Genomic DNA, 18,215 nt, shown 5'->3' on the forward strand with positions numbered 1-18,215 from the left:
ACGACGGTATTGTATCGAAAGTGGGTGCGTTCGCCGAGTGCAGGGGCGGTGTGACAAGCGAAACTATATTCGTTTCCAATACACTGACCTCCCCCGCGTCAGTGCGTTGCACTTGGAGAAGGAGCCGCGGTCAACAAGCGCGTGCCTCCACTGACGACGAAATGGTTCGGTTGCTTAGCCGCCGAGAGTATAGAAATGCTATCCGACAGGTCTTATTCTTCGCTTCTTATCCAAGCAGCAATGCTGACGACTCCTGACTAGAGTTTCGCGTCCAAGGCTCGCCCACCTCACGCTGAAGGTGGCTGTCAACGAGAGAGGGCCCCGCCCACTGGGCGAGCGTCGAACGCACGTGTCTCTCTAGGGGGCCCTCTCAGCTGAGGCTCACATCACGCTCTCCAGATGCACGAATGACGCATTCTGGTGTCTCGGGAGACGCCGCCGTCCCGTCTGACCGCGAGACACAAGACAGCTGCGTCCGGTGGCGGTCGCGTCTGGGCCTCTCACGACACTCCCACATCCTTGCCGCGGTCCGAGACCGTTTCAAAGCGCGTAGCGGAGAGGCGCACAGTGCGGACGGGCGGCCGCAGCTCCTGGGGAGCCCACCGAACGAGCATGGCTGCGCACGGCATCGACACGAGGTGAGCGTCCTCGTTTCTCCCGCGATCGTAGGGCGATAACAGTCTCCAGGCGCACGATGAGCTTGGGGATATTTAGGGCTTCCTTGATCTTTGGCTGTGATTATTACACGTATTGAACAAAGCGAGCGTTGTTTGCATTCGGCATTGCCATGAGGTAAAATTATGGTCAATGAGTGGCGGTATGAACGACGCAAATCACTCCGCGACCCATTGACATTCCGCCAGCGTCTCAACTGCCGCCGCATTGACGCTTGGCTGTATAACGATTCTAACGAGGCATAATCTCCAAAGGGCTGCCTGAAAACCTTCGTCTGGAACATATCGCCAGTAAAGATTGCTAATAGCCCACCATAACGAAAGCCCAAACGCAGTTTAGCGCTTTCTAAAGTCTTCTTGCCATTCCTTCCCAGTGCATCAACATTTTGAAGCTCTTCTGCCTTCAGCCTTTGGGAAAGATAATCTGTTGGCGTAAGTAACGCAGTTCAAACAAGTATTTCATGCCGCTTCCTTCAACAACGCAATTCGTTCAATTAAGAAGCGGAATTACTACTCATAACATAGTTTTGATATTGGGCTTGTGTGTGGAGGGAAAGAGCAGCGGGGAAGAGGTGGCTTATGAGAAGGCAATCTTTAGTGAAGCTAATGGAAGTTTGATGCAAGAAGTATCGGTCTACATGAATGCACCCAGACACCTTTCTACGTAATGGTACGGGCTGCCTCACAGTCCACGAACAGACTGTCCATCGGAGCTGCTAAAGTTGTGCTTGAAGAACGTTAAAATGTTATGACGATGAGGTGTGTTAAATAATTTTGTCATATCAGATATTTGAAGGGGGCAATCAGGCATCACGTAGGGGAACGAAAATAATACTACGAGCATCCCATTCATTACTGATTGGCCCCTTGGCACATCGCCAGTGTTCGCGTGCATTGCTACATGATACTTCTATGGGGCTTTGGAAAGCTTTAAGGTATACATTCCTCTAGACATTAGAAATCAAAATTCGCCCACAACAACGTCACCACAAACATACTGTGCGCTCCAGCCAAAACTAGCCAAGTCTTTAAAAACTCGGAGCGTCCAGCGAACTGATACCAACTGAGTGCTATGGGGAGTCTTTTGGCTATAGTCTGCACTAATTTTTGTTCTTCAAATTTAATTCCTCAAGAATAATTTGAAAATATTTAATTACTGGTTTCTCGAAAAAACGGTCAATTCAGAAATTGAACGTCTTGAAATGCAGCTGACTGACGTTCGCACCCCGATATCACTTCGCAGCTTTATTTGCGGGTGCTAAAAAAGCTGCCACGCTGCAGCTGCTGGCTCAAATCTTTCTCCAGTAAAAATGAAGAGCCTCGGATCCGTGGGAGACAACCCTCCAGGGAAAAACTTTGTTCTAATTAGACGCGTCTCGGGACGCTGAAGCAGCTCCGCTGTCACGTCGAAACTTTTGCATTGTGCGAGTTATCTTTTAAGGTAGCCGAAAAGCTACTTCAAGCAAATTGTACCCCAGTGCAAACGTCTCATCAAGCTGTTTTTCAATGCGACCTACAACTTCTACATCGAGCCTTTGTTCGTGAAGCAATAAGCAAAAAGTCAACTCATTTATCATGAATAAAAAATGCCGCAGACTATGCCCAGCTTTCCGGGGCATGTACTACTTACGCCATTTACCGGTAAGTGGCGGCGACAGGGTGCGTAACTTAATGGGAACGGGTACAAAAAAAATACGTAAAACGTGAGCAAAAGCACGTACGCAAAATAATTCCGGGTTTTATATAATATATAGTTAGCCGAAGATTGTGCCGAAGTTTCAGTTCTGTGCTGTTATTATACGAGCTTCCCAGCGCGTCTGAATATTATGCATTGCTTGCTATGGAAAGGCACCAAATTTTCCCGCTTTTTCAGACTTTAAAACTCTATAGTGTCGTAACGCTCATAGATATCGAAAATTGATTTCCGGTTTTAGATAACCTGACATATGCTGATTAAAATGGTTTGCGTCGATCTGGCATAGATTTAATCATGCATCTTCCTGGGGCCGTTTATGTGTAACCTGATGTCGCCTCGCATATGAAACGGCGCCTGCAGTAGGTAGTTACGCAAAAGAGATGGTTGGGTAACTTCACGTAAGATGGATGAAAGCGTGGCTGGTCAAAGTTTTTACGTGATGTTTCCTGATGTTTAAATAAAAAAAGATATGCAACTTGTTTTAGTCCATTTTTGTTTTCTAAGCACCGGATATAATTAATGACCAAGAAGTATAGTTCCGCTATTAAATGCTCTGCTGTTTTTGGCTATATTTTATGAATGACATAAAATGTTAAAGTGATGTAATAAAAACCGTTTGACTACATATCAAAATATTTTAATTTCCGCTCAGATATTTTTATTTTTGTTTTTATAGCAAAATTCTTTAACCAAACGTCAGCCAAGAAGACGTTTTTTTTTTCTTTTTGCTATTTTGCGTATCTAAATAAAAAAAAAAGGTTACGCCAAAGCAGCAGTAATGCGCATTATGTTCCATGGAAACTTATCTATCAAACTGCTGGCGCTCCTATCTAACGTTTCCAGTTAAGCGTTATGATCGGGCTAACTTCAACAAATGCCGCGCAATGAAAAATTCGGACAAAAATTAAAATACCTTGTATTTATTAAACTTTGTCCATATATTCTCCTCTACATCAGCTTTCAAAATTATTACAAACTTATTGCCTAATTTCATTGCACTAATAGTTACGGCTCCTTTAATGAGATCCCTGCGCAAGGCTCAGTGCGTGATGCAGGTTGTAGAGTCTATGGGTTCATACCAAGCCAACTCATCCAGACTTTGCACTCGACGATACTCGATTCCTTTTTAAAAAATGATAGCCTTTTCTATTACTATGATGAATATTACCCCGGCCTTGTTTTAGAGGAAAAACATTTTCCAACGTGGCCGCCGTTTGCAAACGAAACGAAACTTAGCCGCACAATAAAATTTGTAAAAATTAAAGTTCTTGAGGCACAACTTTTAAACTTTTTCATGGAAATAAAACAAGCATGTTTAGAGTGAGTACATATATAGATTACTTATTATAAATAAAACGCGCATAATTCTGATTTGCAAACATTTCAAGATTTTCGTTGTACTGTACCCTTTACAGGAGGCACCCGAAACAATGGAACAGGTCTCTTTTCATGCCGTCGCAGTTAACCACTTTGCCCCTGTTACGCTAGCTGCAAGCTTCACTAAAAAAAAAAAGGCAGTTCGTTTTGAAAAGGGCAATACAGTGCGAACATAAAATATTTCATTGCACACTGCCGTACGAAACATTCGGAAACAAAATCTAAGCATTCAGAATCACTGTGTCATTACAATGTATATCTGTTACATATAAAACCTGAACAGTCCACTATAGATGTCATTATAATATGAATGTAACTAAAAACATTTCACATCAGACAGGACACATAAAAGAAGCAGTGCTTTAAGAAAAAAAAAAGAAGGCAAACCTCGTCGGTTAGCAAAAAAAATCAGTCAGCAAAAATGGAGGTAATTTGAATATAAATATGCTCACGATTTATACAGCCAATGCAGCTTATGACAGGCAATGCAGCAATATCCTTGAGAGTGCCGAATGTTGTGGCTCGAGCTCCCAGATGGTGCAGAAATAACGGCACAGAACGGCGGACTATCACGTGCAGGAATAAGCGGACAAAGGAGTCAGGCCCTCTTAAATAACTTCGGGCGTAGCTTTGGCGCCTTTTTTGCCGGATAGGAGTGCTTTCTTCTATCTTCAGTTTCGCTGTACCTGATGGTGTATTTTCCCTCACCGGAGACGTCTCCACAGTCTCACTGACTAGATATTTAGCTTTCGGCATCGCATGTGTGTGTGTGTGTGTGTGTGTGTGTGTGTGTGTGTGTGTGTGTGTGTGTGTGTGTGTGTGTGTGTGTGTGTGTGTGTGTGTGTGTGTGTGTGTGTGTGTGTGTGTGTGTGTGTGTGTGTGTGTGTGTGTGTGTGTGTGTGTGTGTGTGTGTGTGTGTGTGTGTGTGTGTGTGTGTGTGTGTGTGTGTGTGTGTGTGTGTGTGTGTGTGTGTGTGTGTGTGTGTGTGTGTGTGTGTGTGTGTGTGTGTGTGTGTGTGTGTGTTTATTTATCCACTGCACAGACGAGAGAGAGTTTCCTCGTTGGTATCAAATTTAGTGCAGCGCCTGTGGAAGGCGTTTATATTTTAGAATGCTTCGTTAGGGGACCTAAATTACACACTGCACGTTCGCTACTCCCAAAAACACGAATCAGCCCCATGTCCCATTTCGTTTCTCGGTGAAGCGCCCCTCTCCCCTCTTCAAACCACTCGAATGCTGAACCCTTCGTTCTCTTCGCACATTTGTCCTGACTCTTGGTGTCATACATCAATATGTCATCGGGAAGGTCAAGTCAGGCAGCCATGTCAGTCACATAAACTGAAAAAATGAATGGCGACGCAGGGAAGAAAAAGGCGACAGTATGGTGCTCTTTGTTCTGGTGCCTGTGACGGGCGTAGCTGGGTTTTGAAGCGAAAAAAGAATAAACCAAGACCCGAGGATCGGCCCGTTTACCATGCCTTCAGCAGGGAATCTCAGAATGTGCGAATACGCTTCCAAAAAGAAAGCAATTTCCCTGCCCGCAGTGACCCAAGTGTCCGAACCCCACTTTAGAACCCCACTTTGCGGAGACAGACATCTCCATTTTTTTTCTAAATATAGCCTTTGTGAAGTTAAAGAAATGGACGCGACCTCTTTCTGCAGCTGGTCGCATGCTCGAATTCTTGGTAGCTGCAAGGAGGAAGTTTGTACACTAGTTCTGTAGTTTCAGGTCAAGCTCTGACGTTTCGGCCCCGCATTCTTTACTTGGGCTTCTGATGTTTCAGGCTCGTCAGGCGAGAAACAAGCTGGGCTTTAAATCAAGAGATGCCAGTTTTATTGCCCGTCTCGGCTGCAAATGCTTTCTTCTTTTATGGACACACGAGGGGCGCAGGCCAGCGGGAAGAAGTCAGTGGCGAAAGCGTGGCCCATGCACAGAGTCTTGTTTTCAGTGTTTCTGTTGTCCTGTCTTCCCGCGCTTAGCCTCCAGCAAAATCCATGCACCAGCTAGACTGCAAAAATGTTCTAGCAAAACGGACACAAAAAATACAGACAGCAAAGCCTCTTTAGTTAAGAAGTCTCCCCGTTTCTTTCTGTTTCTGTCCCCCTCTTCACACTCAGCGGGCGTCTGGGGTCCCACAAGAGCAAAGAACAGTCAGGCAGAAAGTGGGTACGACCGTTTGGAGAGGGTAGCAGGCCTGCATCGTTGCTGTAGTGCTGAACAATGGGAGAATCTGTTCAGTAGCAGTGGCGACAACCCAAAGAGGACCGGTCCAAAAGGTCACTTTATACAGGAGGAAAGCAGAGTACATTTTATGTGAACACGTTCCAGGAAAGCTTTGCTTAGAACAGGGGCTTAATTGGTGACTGGCAGTCATGCGCGCGCAATTCACTCACGGCACTGAAAGCCTCCAAGGGAGCCGCTGCAGATTCTGAAGCGGCTATTACATAGAAGGATAAAGAAAAATAAAACATGTTTGTCGGCCGCAGAAGCTGTTGTTTTACTGCGTAAGCACCTGAGCTGCGGTCAGTGGTAAACAAAAGGGACTGAAGAGGTTAGTAGGAGAATAACAGGGACAAAAGGCAGAACAGGACTATATGCACTAATTACATTATTCAAAACTATACGCAAGAAACAAGAAAAAGCAAAGAATGCCCCCCACACACACATACCCTGTGTTCGCATCACTGTTCTCCGCGGATGGGGAGTTTTGAGTTGTGCACATGTTCGGGCTTACCCGAAAGCCAGAGCCCGGCCAGGCCCGCATGCTTCAATTATGTATGTTTAATCATGTTCAACGACTAAATGCAGTTATTGGGTAGCTTGTTCCAATCCGATGGATTGGAAAAAGGAGTTCTGGAATGAAGCGGTCCTCGCGCAGTAATGTGTTAATGGAAGCGAATGACTGACGGGTTTGCAGCATACTCATCATCATCAGCCGGACTATACCCACTGCAGGGCACAAAAGGAGTCCCATATTTCTCTAATTATTCCGGTCCTATCCACTTTACCCCTGCGAACTTCTTGATCTCATCCGCCCACCTAACTTTCGGTCTCCCCCTGCTGGGCTTTCCTTCCTTTCAAATCTAATTCATGACCCTAAGCGACCATCGCTTGTCCTGTCTACGCACTACATGCCCTTCCCATGCCGATTTCTTCTTCTTGATTTCCACTAGAATGTCCGTAACTTCAGTTATTTCTCTGGCCCACTCTGCATGCTTCCTATCTCTTAACGTACTGCCGCGCACTAAGCAGAGTTAAATATGGATTGGGGTCTAAGAGAAGTCTGCGATTCTATAGCAAGTACAAATATTTTTGGCGTAAAAATTTCCGACTTGAGTGTAGCGCGTGAATGTTGTTGGACACCATCAGAGCAGATATGGAGTCTGTACGATGGTACACAGAGTGAATAAATGTCGATTTCCCAAGAATTCGTCTAATTCCTACTTCGAACGTGAAATTCAGAGCATGCTCAGAGCTCATTCATGATCTCAAAGACCCTACCCCCCCATCACACACACACACACACACACACACACACACACACACACACACACACACACACACACACACACACACACACACACACACACACACACACACACACACACACACACACACACACACACACACACACACACACACACACACACACACACACACACACACACACACACACACACACACACACACACACACACACACACACACACACACACACACACACACACACACACACACACACACACACACACACACACACACACACACACACACACACACACACACACACACACACACACACACACACACACACACACACACACACACACACACACACACACACACACACACACACACACACACACACACACACACACACACACACACACACACACACACACACACACACACACACACACACACTTTTTTTCTATTGTGTCAGCAGTGACTTTTGGCTCCCTTCTTATGTATCTCATTGTTAGCCTCTCATTGTGATTTAATTTGCATCGGCGCACCATTGCATACACACGAACCGGCTGTGTCCGGAGCTCCACGTCGAACCGAACCGCCATGGTACTTTTTGTTGGGATACCACATGAGCAGTGGGTTCTCTTTTAAACTTTAATGTCCTTTCTCGTGTACAGCTGGTATGTGAGCACTGCGCAATACCTTATCTTTTTTTTTTTTTTTTCAACTCTTTCAACAAGATGCTGCCCTTTACGGCGTAGCTGTCGCCACCCGAGGTCTCGCTTTGGCTGTCGTAGTATTGCTTTCGCAATAAAAGCAGCTCACTCAGCTATCAGATGACTAAAATAAGCATCTGCTGGGGAAATACAACGTAGATAAGCTATTCAGGATTGCCGCGAGGAGCACAAGCGCGACTGCACATGCCAGCATCTGCGCGAGTCAATCGGGAGTGCGCGTTGGGTTCCCCAATTATTGCAAAAGCAATATTCCGACAGTCAAAGCGAGACCTTGGGTGGTCGCAGCTACGCCGTGAGGAGGCGTAGATACGGTCTCCTCATAGAAACATCAGCCTGCCATGATATTTGCATTCACGTTACCCTTATCCCACGAGCAGGAGCTGCCAACTCGGGTCACTCCTTTCATATGAAGGGTGATATCAGAATCAGCCTGCCAGAACTGTTTGCATTCTAGTTACCCCTATGACATGCAGCCATGTCCATATGGTCGAAGCGTGACTTTATATGTGGGCTGGTAGCTTACGCTCTCGCGTCATACCCTTAAAGGATGAGTTTAAGTGTCCCTAATAATGTAGCACCTTACACTGATAGGGCGTGATAGGGGAATAATGTAGCCGGCAAAAGAAGCTTTCTCCGTTGCTTTCACAATTCAACTAGGGTTAACTAGAAATAAACCACGACAATTTTTTTATTGGAGCTTCCTATTAGGACGTACCATAGATGCTGCGTCCGCTAGTTAGAAGAACGAATACAGAGGGAATTGTCAATTACGTTGCATTTCAGTATAAACTACAATCCATCCGGTAACTGCGAAGAAAGCGATCAGCTGGTCCTGCTGCCGCAAACAAACCATTGTGACTAGAAAGCATGACATAGAAAAGCCAAGACCAAAACAACATAACAGAAGTGGTTCTGCTGTCTACAAATAAACTGCTTTGGTTGCTATCCAACCATGGTTTCAGCTCCACTCAGAAATTCCCTGTTGGCTTTTCATTTAGTTTTCGTCCCAGTAGCGACATTCACAGGTTTGTTCCTCACAGCCGATGTTACCCTTTGACAAAAAAAAAACATTTCCGAGTGATATTTCTGCTGGTGATGTTTTATAGTTCTGGCTGCTTCTAGCACCTTGCTGGTAAGCTGGCTACATTCACGATATCGTGGTGCTCTTTTTTTTTTACTTGAGATCGTGTAGTGTTACCAGACACATATCTTTTTCCGGAGTCGGGAATAGCTAGTTGCGGTGCCACATGACATCACGATGACACTTTGGCATCGCTGCAAATACAGGTCACAAATACTATAAGTTGCGAAATGCATTGAGTGTTTGGTGGTCCATCAAGGAAATGCAGTATGTAAATGAAAGCAATAATAACGCTTATGCTAAAAAATGTACATTTCCGTTTTGCGCATTTTGCCCGTAGGATGTATAGGTCGACATAAGGTCTGGTTAGAAAATGGGATTGTATACCCTGCTTATAAGGGACCTCTAATATTAGAGATAAAAACTGCACCCTAGTGCACGTACCTTATAAAAGGGTTCAACTGTAGTTGTAAGATTTGCAAAAGGAGTCTCCAGGAGGTTGAGAAGTGATACACCCCGGGAAAGAAGGGTGGAGTAACATACACTGCGCCATGTCTTTTCACGAAGGGCCGTATGTTTCCGTCGTGTAATACCAACTAGCCCAAAGCGCCACCTTAGTAAACTCAGATTTACACCCATGATCAGAAGCCAAATTAAAGTTTATAAAAAGATTTACGCAGTCAATGATGCTGAAAGCAGGGTTACCGGGTGTTTAGAGAAGCATCTCTGTGTGAAGGCAATGAGGACGTCTAACGGACCAATCTCAAAAATCATTCAGGGGAGCTGCAGGTTGCCGCTAAGACTTTATAGCTGCTTTCGCCTATCTTTGCTGCGGCTGAGTGCACCAGCTGTTTTATCGACGTAATGCTAGTACGAGTTTCGTGTCCAGAACTTAACTTATCTGATATGGAGCAACCATGACGGGTAGCTGAACTCTTAACAAATTTTGTGACAGGAGTGAGACACTCCGGTACAAGCTGAGGAAACAACGTTTTTAGACGCGTTCTCTCGCTTCGTGCACGCTGAGCGTTCGTGAAATCAGCGGCCCGCAGTGATAAAAAACACTCTGGCAGTTTTTCGAGAACTTTGGCTTTAGCGGACTGGTAGAAACACGATCTTCAAGTTTAAGTACTCAGGTCGCGGAATTGACGACAGACCAGAGTAAGAATAATCCCCCCCCCCCCCCCCCCATAAACACCACCACCACCAAACTATCGCAAAAAGCTGCACAGAGCACAAGTAGAATTATTCCTTGGTTCTTTTACATAGTTATCAAGCAAATGCATGTACCCATGTTTGCGTTCGATTGTTCAGTTTTAATTTAACGGTTCCAACAACATAGGTATGTAAACAATTCAGTATTCCCATACGACAGAGATTAAATCATTACTCTCTTCCTCTGAAACTGAACATATCGTTTGTTTAAAATATAGGCTGCCCTTTTCAAGACTCCAGTGGTGTGTAATCTTAAATTTACCATTCAAGGTAACTGTGAAGTTAACCCCAGAGCTACGTGGGGCTAGAAGTAATTTTCTCTCTCTTCAAGCGTCATCCACGGGTCCGTTGTTTCTGGGAAAAGAAGGGGCAGCTACTGGGGTCGAAGTACAAAGCCCTTTCCTTCCGAGCGCGTCGTCTTTCTTCCCATGCGTCTTGTTCCTGCCGGGTCGCGTAATAGCAAACCATATCCCGCTCGAGCAGACGACGCTTTGGCTCTGAGCAGCGCCACCTAGCGACAAATAGTGTATATATTGTCTAAAACGAATAAGAACGCCTTTAAAGGCCGCCGTTCCCGTCGTTTTTGTGGCGCAATGGATCAACATCAGCCATCTATGCACTGATGCCACTGAAACATTTGTCCGACTCCTGTGTTGTAATTTTTTTTTCTGAATATTTTTTTTGCACCACAGTTATATTCTGCTTTCAGTGAGTGTATGTACCTTTAGGTTGCGTTCAGAGAGTCTTTCAGCAACAATCGGCATGACAACAGTTACACTAACCAATTACATTCCCCATTATAATTTCCTGCCTCAGTGAGTGTATGTTACCTTTAGGTTGCGTTCAGAGACATCTTTTAGCAACAATCGCCGTTTTCAGTGAGTTATGTTACCTTTAGGTTGCGTTCCGAGAGACCTTTCAGCAACATTCGCTGTTTAACTCGCTCAGAGCGTCATTGCTCCAGTGCGCCTACGGGATATGGTTTGGCAATACGCTGCCTGGTCGGTCTACAGCTGTTCAGCCAGGCTTTGTGCGCGAGGGGCATCCCCCAGAGGGGGTGAACAAAAAGAGAGAGGGAAACAAGCGTGCAGCATTTCGTAATATGCGCTCGCTGGCAAGGGCAGGGCAAGTTTGTTTTCAAGCGGATCCTACTGTTGGGCGTAAGCCTAGTGGGGCGAGGGTTGGTGTTTTCGTTATTTTACTTTTGTTTTTTTTTCTTTAGAGCCTTGCTCTTCAGGAGGTGCACAGCAGGTGGTCAGTTGGCTGCTACGTGCAATATCTAGAGTACTGTTCGAATTTTGTTTGTGATGGCTGTCGCTGGTCTCACCTTGCCCCAGGGCTTGCGCACGGGCTCCGTGCATAGTTTGTAGTGTGTGCTGAACAAGGTTGGCGCTTTGGCCGGACTGCGTGGCCGAGAACGATTCCATCAGATATCGTAGCCCCGACGGACGTTTCCTGAAATTTGACGCTGGTCACCTTTCATGAGCTTCTGGTCGTGCGCGAGTCGACACTGTCAAAGCTTGACTTCTGCTTTGCATGTAGAGTTAGAAGGTTTAGTTCTCGTTTTCAATCCACGGGATTCTATTTTGAATAATCATCTCATGGTATCAACATGTTGGCAGCGTTGTACGGCCTGAGGTGCTGGTTACGAAGTGTTTTGGCAGTATTAGCTCTAAGACGAAATAGGTGCCAAGAGGGTGTGATTGAGGACGGGTAATAAGCTAGGCGGCAAGGCTCATTGCTGCATGCAGTACAGCGAGTGCAGCGAGTGTTGTGCTATCTTTAATGACCGTCGCTGTACTTCCTAACTCGCAGAGAGTTTAAAAACTGGAACATGCGGACATTGTCCGCTTGATTGAGAGTGTAAATGCGTGGAGAATTCTTACTGTGTGTCTTGAGCATGCTCCACCCCCAATCTGCGCTGCGTGAGTAAAAACCACGTGCACCTGCGAGGCGCTCGTCATCAACATCAATCCGGTGTATTCTCAATATAATAGTATCTTGTTTTTGACCACTGAGGTTCATGCAGTAAGAAAGTGGCAGGTGGCCGTGCTACTTTCCTAGCACGAAATGGAAAAAATAATGGCGAAAAAGGAAAAAGCAAACTTTTCTAGTGTCGTGTGGTGGATAATGGTCGGGCCGCGCAGAAAAGGCAAACTTAGGACTGCCGATCTATATTTAGCATCCAAGTGGATGTCGGCTCTCCACGCGGATTTGTTGGTGCGGCGCCCAGAGACCTCTTCAGCGGGAAGCTTTGTTCCATTTTTTTTTTTTTTCATTATTACTCACAGCCTGCCCTGCGTGACTCATTTAAACGGTGGTCCCAGAGCGTCATTTCTGAACGTTGTCTTTCCTGACAGTTACCACGATAAAAAACTACACCATTTTCAAGTGTAAGAAGCGTAAAGAGAAAACAAATGGCTTCATAATACAGCTCGTAAGAGCGCTATAATGTTGCCATACGTGAATCCCACACGGCGCTGACATATTCAAGAATCGATGTAATATATGTGTGAGGTGCAGCAGATATTTTACATCTGAGGCTGTGTGCAAATTTCGCCAAGATGTTCAACAACCTGTATGCTTTGCTAGTTGCATATTCTATATGAGTTCTTCATGAAATGTCCTCTCTAATATACACTCAAGGGCATTTAAATTCGGAACCTTTTTCCAAAGAATTGGAATTTAAACAGTATGCTGAGCTTCTTAGATTACGTTTTCTAGTCAGTGGAGCATCTTTGCATTCATATCAATTGAGCGTCCATTTCTCCGTGACGCGTCATTGGTGATGCTTTCTAGATCGTATAGAAAGCATCACCAATGACGCGTCACGGAGGTTCCGAATTTAAATGCCCTTGAGTGTATATTAGAGAGGACATTTCATGAAGAACTCATATAGAATATGCAACTAGCAAAGCATACAGGTTGTTGAACATCTTGGCGAAATTTGCACACAGCCTCAGATGTAAAATATCTGCTGCACCTCACACATATATTACATCAATTCTTGAATATGTCAGCGCCGTGTGGGATTCACGTATGGCTACATTATCAGATATCTTAGAACGCGTAAACCGTGTAACCCGCTTTGGTCTACAATTTTCAGCAAAGCGTTTCAGGAGTTTGGCTGGGAGTTTCTTAGTAGATCTAGTAGCAGCCTTAGCTTTATCAATCCCAGTTTTATCAAAACAGAGCAGAGCAAAGCAGAGTAAAATAAAATTCCCAGTCAAAAGATTCCACCACTGCTGAAACGTTGTGTTGAAAATTGTAGTCATTAACAAAGAAGCGGCTACACGCGCGGTTCTGTGTGCGTTCTAAGAGCCTGATAAGCTAACCATACGTGGATCCTACACTGTGCTGACACAATTAAGAATTGGTGTAATAAGTGGGAGGTACAGAAGTTCTTTTACATCTCAGGCTGTGTGAAATTTTCGCCAAGAAATTCATTATCCTGTAGGCTTTGCTAGTTTAATATTCGACAAAAGTTCTTCATGAATGTCCTATTTTGGTATGCACGCCCACTAATTTAGATTCGGAAGCTTTTTTCCAAAGCATTGGAATTTAAACCGTATGCCGAGCTTCTTGATATGCGTTTTCTAGTCAATTGAGTATATTTGCATTTATTTCAATTGAGTGTCCATTTCCTCGCGACGCGTCAATTGGTGGAAGCTGTCTAGATCGTTTACTGTAAGGCGAAAACGTTGTATTCGTTGAGTGTCGGGCTGCACATGTCTGCGTACAAGCGGATTTTGCGTGGAACTTTATGAACAATAGTGTTGCTATGTATTAATAACAATGAAGATGCCAGAAGAGACCTCTGAGGTAGACCGTATGTAGCATCGTTTAAGACGTAATGGGATCTACTAGACCGGTAGAGCTTACTAAGTAATAGCAGCACTCTGACGATCTGTATTATGGAGGTATTTGCTTTCTGCTTACGTTGCTTACGCTTGAAAATGGCTGGGGTTTTATCGTGATAATTGTCGGTAAAGACAGCCTGACAAATTACGCGCAAAAGCCACCGTATAAGGGAGTCTCGCCGGGCAGGCTGTAAGGAATAATGCACAGAACGGAAGAAAGCTTCCCGCTGAAGCGGTCCCTGGGCGCCACATCAAAAAATTCACGTTGACGGCCGACATCCACTTGGAGGCCAAAGATAGGCAGGCACGCCTTAGTTTGCTTTTCCTGTGCCGCCCGGGATGTCACTCACGGTACCGCATTAGAAAGTTTTACTTTTTCCTTTTTCACTATTATTTTTCCCGTTCGGTTCTCGGAAACCAGCATGGCCATCCGCCACTTTGCGACTGCATGAGTCTCGTTGGACAAGAACAAGACCCCTTTAGATTGGGAATGCACCGGTCTGATGGCAATGATGAGCGCGCACGCAGGTGTAAGTGCTTTGTACCCACACCGCGATAGTTGAGGGCGGAAGGCACACATTCCGAATTCACAACGATCTTACGCTCTCATTCAAGCTGAATATGATCTCATGCTCCACTTCGTAAATCCTTCGTGTGTTAAAAATCACAGACAGCTCAGCACTCACAGCATAAGATGCAGCAATGAGCATTGCCGCCTTGCCTATATTCCCGTTTTCAAAGACATCCGCTTGACAGTTACTTCGACTAATATTCACAAAACACTGCGCAACCATCACCTCAATCTGTACAACACTGTACAACATTGCCAACATAATAATAACATGACAGGAATTACTCGTAATAGGGCCTTATGTATCGAAAACGAGAACTACACATTCCAACTCGTGCATAAAAAGCCGAATTTAAGCTTGTATACTGTCGGACTCGCGCAAAACCAGAAGCTCATGAAAGCTGGCCAACTTCAAAGCTCAAGAAAAGTTCGCCGGGGCTACGATATATATCTGACGGAATCGTTCTCGGCCACGCAGTACAGCCATTGCACCAACCTCATCCAGAACGCAATACATGGCCCGGAGCACGTGCGCCAACCCTGAGGCAAACAGGCACAGAGACCAGCGACAGCCATAACAAACAATATTCGAACAAGATTCTAAATAGTGGCGTCGACTAGAACAGACGGCGGAACATCGAGCTCCGGAACTTACCGTCTTTTTGCCAGACCATCAACCCTGGGACCTCCATCGCCCAACTCACGTCATTCGGCAAGTACCTGGGATCATTCTGACTCCTCATGTGCTGAATTTGATAGCTTTTTGGCTAAGAACCGACCATATATAGGTTCCGATGATGCCCGGGGCTCGCTAAGCCTTGCCACGGATCTCGATTGTGTTACCATGGCAACGGCACCGCCGCCGCCACGTGCCGTCGATGAATTTCCTGGAGAAACACGTGCCCACGCTGCCGAAGCACGCGCCAACGCCTCAGATGCCAGAGAAGAACGCGCTTATACCTCTGAAGATTTCGATGCGTCTGACTGGATTACCCCAAAGAGGAAAGGCAAACAAAAGATTCCGGTGACACATTTCTCAACGCTGAAAACTGTCGTAATCAGGGCACCAAGTACACTCAATATCTCTCAGGTTAAACCCTACGAAATTCTTCAAGAAATTTCCTCAGCAGCAGACTTGGCGCCACATGAGCGACAGGCTCTGACTCTACAAATCAAATACCACCAGAATGTCATCCTTCTGAAGACCACCAACGAATTGACCGCCCGAAAGGTAGCAGCACTTTCCTCGTTATCCATCCGAGCCAAAACTCATAACATCCAATCTTACATGACGGCCCCGGTGGCATCGTGCCGGGGCGTAATTCATGGAATCGAGAAAGGTCTTTCAGAAGCCGAACTTTTAGAAAGCCTTGAATCGTGGCATGCGACGATCCTGTCCGCTCGTATGATGGGACAGACCGAGTCTGTATTAATAACTTTTGAAGGCACCCATGTACCTCGCCAAATTATGTTCCGCCGCGTCTTGTACAGATGCAAGCCTGAAAGACCAAATGCGTTGAAGTGCAGCAGGTGCCGTGAATATGGTCATCGGCTGCTGAACTGCCCTCACCCTCCGACATATCAACGCTGCCCCACCTGTTCAGCCCAGCTCAGCCAACAAGATGAACCACATCGTTGCTCCGCCTATTGCTTCCACTGCGGTGGAACCTACCCAACTTTTGACCTCACCTGCCCTGTACAGAAACAACAAGACCAAAAGAGCCACAAGGCTGCATATGACCGAAGGAAGAGTCTCAGAGAACAGCTGGAACCTTCTGTCCAAGAACAGAAAAAGCCATCTAATTCCCAGTGTCCCACTACAAAGCGACTATTGACTACGCGACAAAAATGTCTGGTCACCCTGGCAAGAAGAATACGCCACCCCATCATCCTCCGACTCGCGAGGACTTCCCGCCTCTGTCACATGCAAATCAAGAGACGGCACCACCCCCTCGGACCAATGTCTGGCATCAAGAAGTTCAAGAACTGCCAGCTGCCCCACGTCCGCTTCTCAAGCCAGCTACGCTCCCACCACCGGGTAAGCCGAGCCCGCCACTTCCCATTTCCCCTCCCAAACCTTTCTCTTATACATCTTCCGATTCCACACCAGTTATCACATCTGAGAATTATATGCGCCACATAAAAGATCGAAATGACCCTATTATCTGGTACCTTGCAGAAGAAATTTCCGCCATTCGCCAAGCATTCGAACTCATGCATACCCTCCTTAGCAATCTCCTGCAGGATGACGAACGCATGTATTTCCTAAATCATTCTCTTAAACGGCCCCGTCCATCTACATCCCCTGAAGCAACTGCTGCATCCTCTTCTGTCCCTCTCGAGAAGCGCGCTAACGTAGCTTAAGAATGGCAGGGAACAATCACATACACATTGTACAGTGGAATAGCAGAAACCTGCGTACCAATCGAACACTCTTTATCCAATGGCTCCTGACTTTACCCTCGCAGCCCCACGTCATTCTCATTCAAGAATCGCGTACTCTTAAAGGTATTCCGGGCTACCGTGCCCTGCATGCAGCGCATGACAGCGACTGTGCACCATTAGTGAGCACTTATATTCGTCGGGACATCCGATTTGAGGCCATTGAAGTCCCCAGTCGTCTTGAACGTCACCTTATTGCATTTACACTGTATTCTGATCACTTATCTCGCCCTTTATCCATTCTAAATTTTTATAACCCTCCTACAGAGTACACGCTTTTCAAACCGCTAATGCACTTTACTTCAAGATTGTTTCGAGACTCCGACTTCTTGATAGGTGGGGATTTTAATGCCCCGCACGTTATCTGGGGTTACCCACACACCTTCCGACCTGGCCGTATACTCAACGACGCATTAAACAGAGCTCAATTAACTGTTTATAACACCCCAAACTCCATTACCCGGGAAGGTTACAGGAACCAACAATCCACCATGCCAGACCTCACAGTGGGCCGCGGACTGCGAGAGGTCACCTGGCAAGTTACAGATGAAAAATTGCTCAGCGACCATTACATTAATAACATCACTGTCCCTAGCCGTACCCGTCCGCGTAAACGTAAAATTTCCCACACAAACTGGAATATCTTTCGCACTATACGCGATACCTCTCATATTACTGGCAGTCTTCAGAGCTGGACAAAAGCACTCAAACATGCTCAGAAACAAGCTACGCAGGAGAGTTCCACTTCAGCCCCGTCAGATAATCCGGACCCTTACCTTATACGCATCTGGAAGAGGCGGAAACGACTCTTGCGCACTCTTTGCACTCAGCCCAACAATGCTCGCCTCTCCGACCGAGTCACCTAATTGACGCGACAGGTTAAAGAACACTGCGTTACACTTGACACCAATCAATGGAACAAAATTTGTAACACCATTAACGGCACACTAAATCAAAAAAGAACCTGGCATTTACTCAGAGAACTACTCGGGCCTCAACCGGCGCCTGTTCCCACTCTCGAGAAGCACTATTCTCAACTAGGCACGGATGCCTTAACAGCCCAACTCCGCGATCTCTACATTCCTCCTCCCCTA

At 45.9% G+C, this 18,215-nt stretch overlaps 1 protein-coding gene across 1 annotated transcript in view; it reads left to right on the forward strand.

Moving 5' to 3' along the window:
• Positions 1-426: 426 nt before the first annotated feature.
• Positions 427-18,215, forward strand: part of Loxl2 (Lysyl oxidase-like 2) — a 74,065-nt gene continuing 56,276 nt past the window's right edge. Inside the window, exon 1 of the mRNA XM_084609191.1 lies at positions 427-638. Coding sequence (XP_084465317.1) covers positions 613-638 — 26 coding nt within the window. The 5' untranslated portion in view covers positions 427-612. The remainder of the gene's footprint in view (positions 639-18,215) is intronic.

The sequence above is a fragment of the Amblyomma maculatum genome, chromosome 7 (assembly GCF_055883805.1).
Source record: "Amblyomma maculatum isolate TAMU_Amacu chromosome 7, ASM5588380v1, whole genome shotgun sequence".
Lineage (NCBI taxonomy): Eukaryota > Metazoa > Arthropoda > Arachnida > Ixodida > Ixodidae > Amblyomma > Amblyomma maculatum.